General features: G+C 41.0%; 1 protein-coding gene across 5 annotated transcripts in view; it reads right to left on the reverse strand.

Annotated features, from left to right (window-relative positions):
* Nucleotides 1-13,340, reverse strand: part of MYH10 (myosin heavy chain 10) — a 103,816-nt gene that overhangs the window by 36,957 nt on the left and 53,519 nt on the right. For 3 of the 5 annotated variants that reach the window (XM_032199837.1, XM_032199833.1, XM_032199834.1), the window contains exons 6-11: nucleotides 12,762-12,791; nucleotides 8,909-9,001; nucleotides 5,073-5,136; nucleotides 3,330-3,428; nucleotides 2,238-2,381; nucleotides 1,844-1,939 (exon numbers count right to left, since the gene is read on the reverse strand). In XM_032199837.1, the coding sequence (XP_032055728.1) occupies nucleotides 1,844-1,939; nucleotides 2,238-2,381; nucleotides 3,330-3,428; nucleotides 5,073-5,136; nucleotides 8,909-9,001; nucleotides 12,762-12,791 (526 nt within the window). The remainder of the gene's footprint in view (nucleotides 1-1,843; nucleotides 1,940-2,237; nucleotides 2,382-3,329; nucleotides 3,429-5,072; nucleotides 5,137-8,908; nucleotides 9,002-12,761; nucleotides 12,792-13,340) is intronic. The other 2 variants (XM_032199838.1, XM_032199835.1) reach the window with 1 other exon arrangement.

Consider the following 13,340-nt stretch of genomic DNA (forward strand, 5'->3'; position numbering starts at 1 on the left):
GGATTGTTTCTTTTTTTTTTTTTTTTTTTTTTTTTTACTCTTGATCAATGTTGCACCAAAAACAACATACAACTTGTCTTGTTCACTTACAGCTGAGGAATGTCCACTAATTGTAGCAAGCCCTGGCTATCCAACTTCAGTTTTAATTTCTGGATAAGGCAAAGATGCTGGAAAAGCTTGTATCGTAGTTCAAGTGCAAACCTTATGAAATTGTTTATGAACCTTTCGGAAGAAAGGCTTCTAAACCTGACAAATGTGAATTGGTTCTGTAAAAACAGCTTCCCTCCCCCCTTCCTCCAGGACTACTATATGAACTTTTTGCTATCTCTTATGTTTATACTTGAAATGGGTCTTTAACTATTTCCTTTTTCTTTTTTTCATCCACATTGTTTAGGTTCACATCTTTACTACCCACACGAATTCCTTCCTGTCTATGGGGACACAAATCTGCCCTATTTCAGACACACCTCTAAACTCGTCACTGTCATGACACTTATTTCTCTGTAGTATACTAGGAAAACCCATCAGTGAGATGTGACAATACAGATGACAAGCTGATGAAGATCAGTTTTATTCAGTATCTTCAAAAAGATATGGTAAAAAATATAACCAGATAACCTAGTAGATTAGATTTTAAATGCAGAACAGCAACATGCCTTAACTGCAATTTGATCTTTTCAGCATCTTCACTTTATTTAAAATTCTATATTCAATAGCACACTATTGGATATAGATATACAGATAGAGATATAGGTCTACTATGTATCTATATAGATATACTTATCCTTTAGAATTCTATGTCCAAAAACAACAGTAATAAAACAAAAGTGAAGATAGTCAGAAAGTAAGAGGCATTTATATCTTTTATACATTCCACCTTTTAAATGGAAACATACTCCTTTGAACTGCCTCAGCTGACACTAAAAGCCCCAAAACCCAGTCCCCCACCCAAGCTTTCTTCCTCCCTGCAAAACCCCAAATGACAACTGCAAGCCAAATGTCCAGTCAGTGATTGTCGAGCTTTAATCCATACCTGCTCGCTGGAGCAGCAGGTCACTGCCCTGGGAAATCACAAAAGTTTTGGACACTGCAAGCAGTACGTGCACACAGCAATTTAGGGCAATTATGAAACAAGACAGACAAGAATTTGATTCGTGCATGTGCAGCAGGTCTCATGAATGATTCTTACTGCTCCGTGCACTGAGGTCAGTTCTCAAAGCTGACTTTCCATGACAGCCTTTAAAAGGCCACAACTGAAGTACTAAATTCAAGATCTGAGAACTGCTTCATCAGCTATTTTAGTGAAGAAAGAAAGAACTCCTCAAAATGCTGATTGCATTGCATTTAGGGTACTGATAAATTTTAGTCACACTATCACACCACTTCAGAAATCAGATTTTCTGAAATACAGCATTCTTATGTTCAGCCATTTCACTATGGAAGTTGTGCTTGGCTCCAGGGTTCTTATCATTGGCAAGAAAACTGCTGTCAGGAACCAAAGAAAACAAACGGATTTAAGCATGCACTTTTTCCTAGTGCTTAAGTCTTTGTAGATAGCAATAAACAGGACTACAACTGAAATACTTAAAGTTTAGAAGCAATGAAAACGGCATCATTTCTGTTGATGGATATCTGAATTTGTCTGCATTATGAGAATGGAAGATGCGAGTTTTAATAATTACCTGTTGGCTACTACCATTGCAATCATGGCACCTTTTTTCCACAAAACTTTAACAAGGAAGCTCAGAAGGCTGCTCTGTACTCAAAGATAAGCACTAAACAAACGATAGGAAGAAAACTGCAGCTCAAGTTAAAGGAAGCCGTAAAAGCGTGACCAACTTACCAGTATTCTCTGGCATAGAGGCTTGATCGGTATTTCTCTCCTTCTTAAAGGAAATATTCCCAAACTGTAGCACTGAAGACACCACTTTCAGCATTGCTGTGTTAACAAGAGACATATACACCAGTTTAATTGAAGAGAGTTCAACTTAGCAAATTTTTCTTCAGTTACTTATATCATTTTCCTTCCAAACTTGAAGCACAAGTTCAGAAAGGAAATAGTTTTATATCACACATTTTAGGCAAGTGGCTTTAACTCAGCTGTAAGCTTATGTTAACATTTATGCAGGCTGTCAAGACACTGAAACAACGTTAAATCTGTTGACTAAATTTGCAAGTGTGTACACACATGTACAGGACAAAAAGTACACTTTAACAATCTAAGAGGCTTAACTTACACAAGATCTCATCGTGTGAAAATCCCATGATATGCATTGCTTCCATAGTCTCCTGAAAGTTATCCTTGTCTTGTTGCCCAGGAATGGGGATGTAGCCATTAGATAAAAATCTGTAATTGTTAAATCCTTCAAGCAGCAGATCAGCTGTATTTGGGGGAAAGGAGAAGAGGAAGAAAAACAAGCTAAGGAACTGCTGTTCACACCCACCTGCACACCGTTTTCACTAAACATACAGCCTATGCTTTACAAATCAGTTCCTCAACTACGGCTACAAGCCATCATACCAGCTTAGTAATTCATTCTTTTAAAACTAAAAACATGAATATACCCTAAAAGCTGAAGCCAGATTCCCAGAACACCTACCTGAAGCATCCTACATTAGCTCTTTAATGTATTATGCCTGTAAAAAGAACATTACCTGACTCAGGTCTAGCATAATAAATCCCTATTTAAAGTACCCTAAAACAAGCATCTCTATTGGAAGTCTATTGAAGGTAACAGACACAAGCAGAAGTGGAGTTGGGTATTGATGATAAACACATCAAGGATGCTAAATGCAAGTTTATTTAACACAGGACAAAAAGTGGGTCAGTTCTCTGAAGTCTGTACCTTCAAACATTTTCACTTATCACAGCCTAGCAGGAATCCCCAGTTACCAGGAGAAAAGGGTAGAAGATAACCAGCACAGTACTGCAAAGGGCGAACCTCATGGTTTCATTATGAACTGACAAAATGGCTGCTATTCTTCCTAGTCTGAAGGCACTGCCAACCAGATTTGTTATTAATCAGCTGGGAGCACACTGCTGTTTCAGTCCAGCGATTCCTGGCCAGAGACTGAAGACACCAGCCTGCCCAAACAAGACTTTGTCAAATAGCAGCCGTTTGCTTGAAATGCAACAGTTGTTTGACAGCATACTTGACAAAACACAGAAGTTACTTCAAAATCAAGCCACCTGGCTTTTCATTTCTTTCTTCTTTTAAAGCTCGCTGTTTCAAGACCAAACAATAGTTCAAACTCAACTGCGTTAACACTAGAATAACAAACTCAGCACACAAATGCAACAGATTTAAACAGTGAGATTCTTAACTTACACTTGAGGTGTTCTCCTGCTCCAGCTAGCAATTGATAGAAGATATGAAATGTCCGCTCATCCTTAGCCTGACGAACAGCACGAGACTTCTCCAACAAGTCTGATTACAGCTAGAGTCAAGGATGCTCTAAAATTTTGGGTAAAAAAAGCCACCCAGTGCACACAGAACTCAAAGCAGGCTATATAATTACATAAGGACCAAAAGGAACTCTCATACTAATGACAGGACTACATCCAATACAAACTATCAGTAACTTGAAATGAGGGATTTCAATTTCAGACAGACAGAAGCCCACATTTAATTCCAGCAAACTCGTTTCTTGGATTCTGTCTACATTTCCCCGCCACACGCAGCTGATGTCTGTAAGGGATCACTGAGACCTAAGTGGGAGGGGGAGCTGGTCTCATTCTTTTTCAATCATTCTTCTATTAGGACTTGAGTCCTACTCGAAGTACAAAAACCCAGCAGCTGCTGAACACTAAAGTACTCTTTCTAGTGCATTCAGCATTTCTTTCAAGTACGTTTTTTTTTTTTTAATAGACTATTCTTCATTGCCTTTAAAAAGTTTCCAAACTCAAATTTGTGCAGCTGATAGTCTCTAGTAAGCTGCAACAAGCTGTTGTGTTATTTAAATGTTCATGTCTTGATATTCCATATTGTAAAACGAATGTGGGACCACTATTTGAAATGACACAAGGGCAAGTTCCTGTGATGAAGAAAGAATTCCCTAAAAGATAAGTCCTCCTGTTCTCATAAACCTCTGGACAAAACTATTCGAAACTTTCATAAAAGCAAGAATTGCCCTCGTTCCTGTCCCTAAGCACCAAACTGAAAAAAAATTGTTCAACATTAAAGCATATTTTGAATAACTGCAGGTTTTTCCCAGCCTTATTGGGAAATTTTTATATTTTATGACAGTACCAAACACACACACTATCCTTAAAAATGAAGCAGTTTAACTCACAGGCACAGAATGAAAGCTTAATTGCATCAATGTTTATGATTAATACTCACAAGATATTGTTTACCAAGGCTCTTCATTTCATAACTTTATGGCCACCCTGTTTCTATTCCCCACAGAGAAGCAGCTAAACAGACTAGGAAAGTTTACACATTCTTAGAAAACAACTTTAGAGAAGGCTTTCAGGATAAGTGTTTTTACTTGTTCTTATGCAATCACACATAAAAATGGACCTTAGAACTACAACTGAATTAGGCTTCAGCATTAACTGGCAGTAAGCCTTGTGTCGCCAAACCTCCCTGGTATCCAGAAGCCCCGTGAAACCAGAAGGTGACGGGCAGGACAGCACCTCCAGCGCCGTCACTCATTGCTGAGCACCATCTCCATCCTGGCGGAGAGCTGCTCCTGCAGCGCTGAGCGGCAGCCTTCGGCACAGTACAGCGGTTCCAGCTAGGAAAGTGTATTTTTACTGGCATCCTTCCAAAAAGATAACGTACGTAGAGCAAGCACACTTGAAATAATTCCTTTGACAAACCCTGTTTTTAAGTCTAGCCTAAAATTGCAGCAGATTTCAGAGTGCTAAGCGTTGGTATATCCAATTTCTAAGCCTGAGGAAGCATGCTGGCTTTATGACATTCAAGCACTTATTTTGAAACAAAAGAGAGACATTGTCAATGGAATCCAGAAATATGGTAACCTTTCACTACATTCCAACAAATTCAAGGGTTAAAAAAAACATTTGAAACTTGCATTTCACACTGACATAGCACGAAGGAGGATACATGTCTCAATGTTGGCCCCGACAATATAACCAGTAACATCAAAGTTAATCCTAATGAACTTGCCCTGCAAAGAAAAAAGATTTCTGTAAGTACTTATTTTTTCATTACAACAACTCAGCTGTCTGTATGAAAACAATGCAACCTGCATGTTGGGTAATAAGCATTTCACACAAGTTCAAATGAAATCTCCATTCAGCGCACTCGTCACGTCAGCGGAACGCATCACTCTGCATTCAAACACCTTCTGAAGACCAACGCACCAGGGCTCTCACACTGACAGAACACGTTAAGTGACAGTAGAGCAACGCTGAGAGTTTCAGTGTGCACGTTTCTATCGAACACCAACATCCTCAGGCACGCCCGCATTTGCTCTACCTGCAACAATCCCAAATCTCCACACGCTGCCTACATCACGACTCTACTCCCTGCCCCAGGACTGGGCTGCCTGCTACCTCCACGGTCTCTTGTCTAGTGGTGGTAAAGAAGGGACCTAGAGAGACAACGCACCCCTTTCTTCCACACACATCTCCTTTTCCCCACAAAGGAGAAAATACAGAGCATACTTCCCCCACACACTGGCTTTTGGGAAGAAACTGGTTGCAAGTGAACACATGGTACTGGGTCTCAGAGTTGAAACTAATCAGTTTCAAGCCATTTCAGTTCCCCAGCCTGGTTTGTCGCTTGCCACACATGTTCCCCACTGGTTCTGGCTTGGATTTGGACCACTTCTAGTGTCTGTGCTCATGAAACTGGTAAGTATTTCCCTGGATGCAAGTGTCTGAAGAAACCAGTGGAAATACTCTGCAACCACACCAGGATCTCCATTTTCATCACATCCAACTTCTAGAGTCTTATCTACACAGAAACAGGTTTTGGAGCTCAGGGAGTATCACAGCAATTTGCTAACAGCCAGCTGAATGCTTCTTTTGATGATATCTGCTCAAAGTCACCTACTAATATCTTCTGTGGAGCCCTTTTGAAAGCTTTCTTGAAATCATTATCCAGGGCCTCCCATATCTCAAGTCTGACAGATTATTGCTATTAGTATGTTAAAGAGAATTCCTGTTTGGCAGAACCCTTTCACTCAAGGAATGTACTACGGGATTTCCATATTAAATATTCTGCTCTACAATGTGGAGAATAGATGTATTCCAGCAATGGCCTGACCCACTAAGTGTTTCTGCAGTGCACTGCCGTGCTGCAGAATTACAACACCTGAACAAGTCACCGCAATCATTCAAACCATCACTTACCAGAACACCTTTGACCTCTTGGTTCCCTGGTGGCCCATTCATACCAAAAAGGTTTGTGTGTGCATGACTGACTGTGCTTCTCTCCCCAGCCAGGCCAGGGCACCCAGAGAAAGGAACACCCAAGCCAGCCTTACCTCGACTCGGCCTCAGAGCACAGCAACTGCTCTGACTCAGTTGCACACCCTCAGCTCAGGGATTTCTCCAAGATTTAGGAGAACTGTTGGAGTATTTCACATTGGCTTCAATGCTTACAACCCTACTGCTTAATGTGCAGTTTGGTTGGAAAGTCAGTGGCACTGAAACAACTGCTGGAAAGATCGGGGCTTGTTTTCAAGCACACCCGATAAGAGACCAGGCACTTGAACACAGATTTCTGGGTATGAAGAAACAGAATGCTCTAAGCTCAACTTTGAACTAAAGCACTGTATTTTTTGTTCAGTAACCATCCTGAAAGCTACAGTTGTAACTGTTACACAGATAAAACCATCATTTTGCTGAAATTCAGCCAATAAGCTCGATATACCACATGTCAGTACCTGCATGTCCAGCAAGGCAGCTGGCAGCTTTTCCCACCATGGGTCACAGAGATACCTCTCAGAGTGACACAGCTTGGGTTGTCATGTCTCGTGTGAGAGCAAGCACGAAGCACTACATAAGGTCTAGCCTGGTGTAACTCTGGTATAATTCAGAACTGCTCTACTCTATTTCACACTTCAAAGTTATTACATTGCTGCTGCCGAGCCCCCAGCCCCACGAATGAAACACACAGAGGCAACACAGCCCGTTAAGGCAGATGCCCCCCAGGGGACAGGGACCTCCTCAGCCTCCAAGCTCAGTAACCACTGAAGCCGATACTAGAGAGCTCACTGATCTAGCTCATCTTCCTGAGAGTGAAATATGAATATGCCCTTTCAATGAGCACAGGCAAGCCTTGCTCTGAAGTCTTTAATCTCTCAGCTAATGACCACCATTAGTCTCCAACGGGATCCTGTTTACACTACCCTTAGAGCACTGAAGTACATGGCTTTTTTTAAACCGTGTAGGGAGGGAAGCAGCATTTGTCTTGTCAGGTCCATATTCCAAAACTTCCCTATCCACTGCAAGCTCCAGGCTTTATTTCCTGAAGCACAGGAAATACAAGCATTTTGTAGAGGTGAGGGGAAAAAAGTGACTGAACACTAGCCTTATTTCAGTGTTACCGGGCATTATCAGCAAACAGGGCACAGCCTGGCCTCTTCACGCTGCACAGTAAAGACTGTTAAGCCTGTGTGTGCTGAACAACAGCAGTTCTCACTTTGTGGGAAGACATTTTTTAAGTCAGATTTTTTTTTTTTATTTGCATGAAGACACACCATCTGGAATGCATTATACTTGCTCCTTTATAAAAATAGAGCTGGAGCCATCTGAGTGATCATGTTCACGATGGCAATGCAGGCTTCAACATAACGCAGAGCAGATGCTAACATCTTGCAGGAAAAAAGTATCTTCATTAAATTAGTACAATATTTGATGGATTCGAGAAACAGAATCAAGAATTATTGCACAGTGAAACCTGTTGATATTATGAATACTAATGCAACTTATATGAGCATCAGCCAGTAGTTTAAGTAATGTGGCTATAAAAAGTTACTGAAGTTGAATTTCTACAGTACTCTGCTCTCCCTCCTTGATTGATAAATCTGAAGGATTTAATCATGCAACTTTCCAGAGTCCTTATCGCTTGAGCTGAGTTCATACAAATAAATCCAAGCAACCGTTGAAACATCAAGGCAGCCAAGAAATCTTTCATTTGTTCTGTAAATTTTAGTTCAGTTCTTGCAAAAAGACTTAAAGCCTCCCACACAGTTATAAAGCAGTACTAAAAGCCTCTTTCCCCTGAAAATAGGAGACTGCTTTTTTTTTCTTAAGGGAATTTTTTTTTAAAGTGTTAAATAGCTATTTATCCCAAATTCCACTACTGGTTTCAGAACAATGGAACACAAAGAGTTACTTCCAACAAAACGAGGCACTGACCCAACAAAACTCAACCTACTGTGTGAGAATGCCCTACACCTTGACGTCAAGTCACGCTGTCTTTCTGGCTTCTCTTCAGCAAAGGGGTCAGAAGCACACCGAGATTTAGAAGTGTTTTTATATGTAAGTTTGGTTCTTTATTTTAATTGTGGATATTCTCTCTAAATCAACTGATACAGTCACAGCTATTGACAGGAAAGATATTTATTTAGCCAAATCCTAGAGATGCTCTATTCCTTCACCCTTTATAGACATACAGCAGTAATTTGCGAATGCAAACCACAGTTTATATTGACAGCATAGTTGCATTCATTATGTTACTAATGCTATTATCATTTCAAGGATAGTGGAGGTTGGAAACTAGATAAAATTAAAGCAAGTTTTGCCAAAAGCCAACGAGGATGCATCTTCAGTGACTGCAACACAACGCAGACAGCCTTATAACCAAACCTGAAGTCACTGAGGAAAGAGCAAAGAAAACTTCTGATACTACTTAAGCTCCTAAAAAGGAGTATCTCCATGAACAGTAATCCAGATTTACAGACTATAAATAGAAAAGGAGTAACTCACAAAGCGGGAGGAGTTGTCGTTTTTCACCGTCTTTGCATTCCCGAAGGATTCCAGAATGGGATTTGCCTGAAGAAGCTGACGCTCCAGCTCCCCCTAAAAACCATACAAACAGAGAAGCGAATGGACATAAACACAGTGCTCATGTGATGAAGGCTTCCTATAATCTGCTTCTTCCTGACAGTCATTTTACCCAGGTTGTGGCAGTGATACCATCTTCAGAAGGAGGTTACCATCCTTCCCCCTCACTGCTAGATCTGCCAATAGTCTCTTCCAATCAGTGAAGAATGTGTTTTGTGTTGTCATTTAAGAGCACACACACACACACGTACACACACACAGAGGTGACCGAACAGGAGTCAATGGATGTCACAAATCATTGAACGTGGAAAACAAAATTCACATTTAGGGCTAATGAAAGTAGGCACAGACTTCATGTGCTTGGGAGAAATAAAATTAAATTTAACTTCTAAGATTTTAGTGCAAGGTGACTCACCATCTCGTTAGTGATTTGACAACCTACTCATGTTTTTTTATATCAACTTCTAAATCAGCAAAGTGCTCATTTTCCATCAGCTTTACATTCATGTCGTTGCAACATCTGACCTAAAGTGAATGCACCTGAAAAGTACACCGCAATGGCATAATGGGAACCCAGCAACGCCGAACACAAAGATCATTTACAAATTGCCCAATTCAGCCAAAATTGCTCAGCAGCTTTAATGCATTTTTTTTAATGCTTCCTTAAGTTCAGGCCAATGGATGTGGAAATCAAAGTACTTATCTTAAGGAAATTGCACAACAGTTTTTACAACTGCTGTCCATGAAGAGGTCTGGTAACAAAAACCGTCTGTGCTGCTTCCATGAGCCCAAGAGGCATGTATGCACATAGGAAAATATGATATTGCTTTCCTGCTCTGAGGGATGGTTTAAGAAAAAAAAAATGAAGCGGTATGTCTCTGGAATGTAGTTTAAAAAAATGAAGTTTGTGTTCATAAACCTGCTTTTTCCAATTATTTATAGCATGGATGAAGACCGCACACTGAGCAATTACAAATGGAAGTAAGTCTCTTGAGACTTCCACGAGGTCAATTCTTACATAGGAATTTTTAAAAGTCACTAGTTAACACCTGAAAGAGGCTTTTATTTTTATATTCAAATATATTTCAAGTCCTTCTGCAAACAAATGGCTGCTCATTCTCTAATGGGACCTCAGGCTATCTGCCCAAAGCTTGTCTACATCCAAACGTATTCCCTTTGGGACTACAAATTCTCTGAACTCTACGGTAACTAAAGAAGAAATGGATGTGTTCATCTCAGCCCTGAACACACCGCTAGTCAGGCCACACACCACAGGCGTGCCTACACACCACAGGTCAGGTCTACCACCTTTATCTATTTAAAAGAGCTCCTAAGGACTGTAAAAAAAAAAAAAAAAAAAAATCACAACTGGAGGAAAACTAAATCACTTATAGCCGCTACATGGACATCTGCAATTCAAAAGGCTGCTGTGCAAAGGCAGCAGGTAGTAAAAAAAAAAAAAAAAAAAAAAAAAAAAAAAAAAAAGAGCATTTGCTGACACCACTCCACCCGTCCCCTCTCCCAGCCACACGACCAGCTCCTGTTCAGACACTAAACGAGAAGTGGGACGCTTGCTTACCATGCTGTACACAGCTTGAAATAAGCCACATTACGTATATTAAATGCAGCAAGCATGTCACAGCTTACATTTCAAATTCTAGCTATTCTGGAAAAGAAAGCACACTGACTTCAGAATGCAGCTCCACTGAAGAGCATCACGGTGCTGCATGCAAGCAGCGCACTCCAGGCACTCGATGCCAAGCTCTGAAGTGCCTCTGTGCACCACAACAGTAATGCAGCTTCGTGCACAGGAACTTCTGCAGCAAGTCATAAAATAATTGCACTCGAGTTCTGCAACTGAATGCAGAGCTCTTAAGAGCACATCTATGTGTATCCCATGGGATCTGAAGAAAACATTCAGTTGTGTCCTCAGACGTGGGTGAAAACAGTGAGGACAAGCAGCGATCACAGCCTAGCGAGCCGCTGCAGTTGTTCACAGGCAGACTTCATGTGGCCATCTAAGAGCAAACCTCTCGCGCAGCACAGAACAGCTTCAGAGAAGAATAGTGGTGGGAATTTTTAAATGGATTTCGTAGTTTTCATCTCTAGAAAGATTGGTTTACACTCAAAAACCTTTTTGAAGAAGATTTGAAGAAGCATTTAGTGCTTTGGAAAGAGTTTAATATTGGCCTGTAGGCATATCTCCAGCATAGGCATCTAACCAGAACTTGGAAAAAGCAGTATCGCAACATTGTGGAAAAAGTGAAGTCATGCAACATTTCATGCAGGGCAATGGCAAGATAAGGAGAGCTTATTGTCTCAGTTTCAGAAAAACCAGCATCCCAGTGACTCGGTTCATTGTGAAGCCTGGGTGAGGCAGGGAAACTACATGCTACTCACATACAACAGGGATCCACTCTGTAGTTCAAAATGACATCGAAACAGAAATGTTAATGATTATGGTTTATGCAATATCAACACTTCTGGATTAGCATGTTTCCACTGACACATTTCAAATGTTTGGCAACAAGCAGCATGTCTCAACCCTGGCAGGCTAATTCTAAGCAAAAGGAGGGTTAAACTCAACTCTTTCATTTATTTTTGGAACAGAGAAATTCTTTAGCAAAAAAACAACAGAAAAACTTAGAACTGCCTGAGGTTTGGATGGAGGAAGGATTAGGTTAAATACTAAGAATGTCTGTAACTTCTGAAAATGAGACCATGGGGGCTCAGACACATGATTGGGTTACAGAGGCTTAGCAAGTTACCACACACTAGCAAAGGCATCACAGCTGTCCATGGGACTTGTGTCTCCAATAAACCACAGTTTCTTTCCTCCCCCCTCCCCACTGCAAGTTGCACCACAGCCAGCTTTCAGAAAATGCAAGGGGAGGAATACAATCAGCTGAACTGACTCGTGGCAGCTTCTTGAGTTACCAGGCCTTGGTTACACCACACGGAGCTCTTGCAAAGCTTTCTCTCTATGTAAAGGCTTGTGCCCGTGACAAAAAGGCATCACTTACCACCTCAGGTTAGAGACTGGAACGTGTACCTTGCATAACATGTGGGAACAAATCGTTCATCTCTTTCCACAGTCTTACCCTCAGCTTCCACCCAGCCCTCCTCTTTGTGCCCCTTTACGCCCCAGCAGCGCTGTGATTCCTGCTGCTTGTGGGCTAGGACTGGGGAGCAGGCAGCGTTAGCTGCTCGCCCGTGGGCTGGCTGGAGCTAAGTGCAGCAGAAGCTCCAACAAGGAAACGCTAATTCAGGCAGCAACAGTGAATAAGCATCACCTCGGTAGGTCAGGGGAGATGCCCGATTTCAGGTGAGTGGTTGCACCAAGCCTTACACACTTGAGAATAAAGTCTTTCTCTGGTTACCCAAGCAGCTATAAAAACATTCAGGCAAAATCATATGTTAACCAGAAGTATTTTGTCACTTCCATTGACCCTTACCATTTATTTAGTAGGTTACTTAGCATTAAGAAGTTTTGTACTCTCAGCAGCACATTGATGCAGAGCCTGCTAGAGGAGTTCAGCTGAGAGGAGCAGAGCCCCCACCGGTGGGTGGGAGTGCTCGGTGGTGCTGAGGAGCCTCTGTGCTCTTCAGCAGCCCATTCTCTTACAAAACCAGTTAAATAGTTACTAAATTTACTATTAGCTGAATAAAGTATGTGGGAAAGCTTGTACAGGTAAATACAAATGGACAGAAAATAGTAGAAATGATGTATTAAGTTCACCTACAAAACTTTAGAAGCATAAAGAAAAACACTTGCCTGATGTTTCACGGGTTTAGGTGATTCGGGCTGTTCATTGCAAACAAACAAACGCATATGTTAGCAAGCAAGCATTCCAGCTGCAAGTTACATCCCAAATTATTAATGTCAGTAGGTTTAGTTTAACTATTAACTCACTTCATAGAAGCTTATTTAATTTTAGAAAGTTATTCACTTGTCATTGCATGCGCAAAATGCTAAAACCTGTGTTTATGCAAAGAACTAATTCCAAATAAAATACAAGATGACAGATGGACCTTGAGTAACATGGAAAAAGGGCGACAGCATTATTAGTTTCACACGGTTTTCCACATTTTTGCCAAATAACAAAGAAACCCACAACACTAAGTAACTTTCTCCAGTCTTAGCCCTTGCAAGGTAGTTTGGTATGGATAAGATGATGATTATTCTTCAAAAATACCATGCAGGTTATGACAGAACCTAGGAGGAAAGCCATCCTGAAGGAGCCTGAGGTTTTCTTTCTGTGCTGTACAACATGAACTTCACAACTGCAAAAGCTTACAATAGACAGAAGTCTCGTTTCTTTCTTTCAGGAGTGACCATCCACATAAGAAGCAA

Source organism: Aythya fuligula, chromosome 18 (genome assembly GCF_009819795.1).
Source record: "Aythya fuligula isolate bAytFul2 chromosome 18, bAytFul2.pri, whole genome shotgun sequence".
In the NCBI taxonomy this organism is placed as follows: Eukaryota; Metazoa; Chordata; class Aves; order Anseriformes; family Anatidae; genus Aythya; species Aythya fuligula.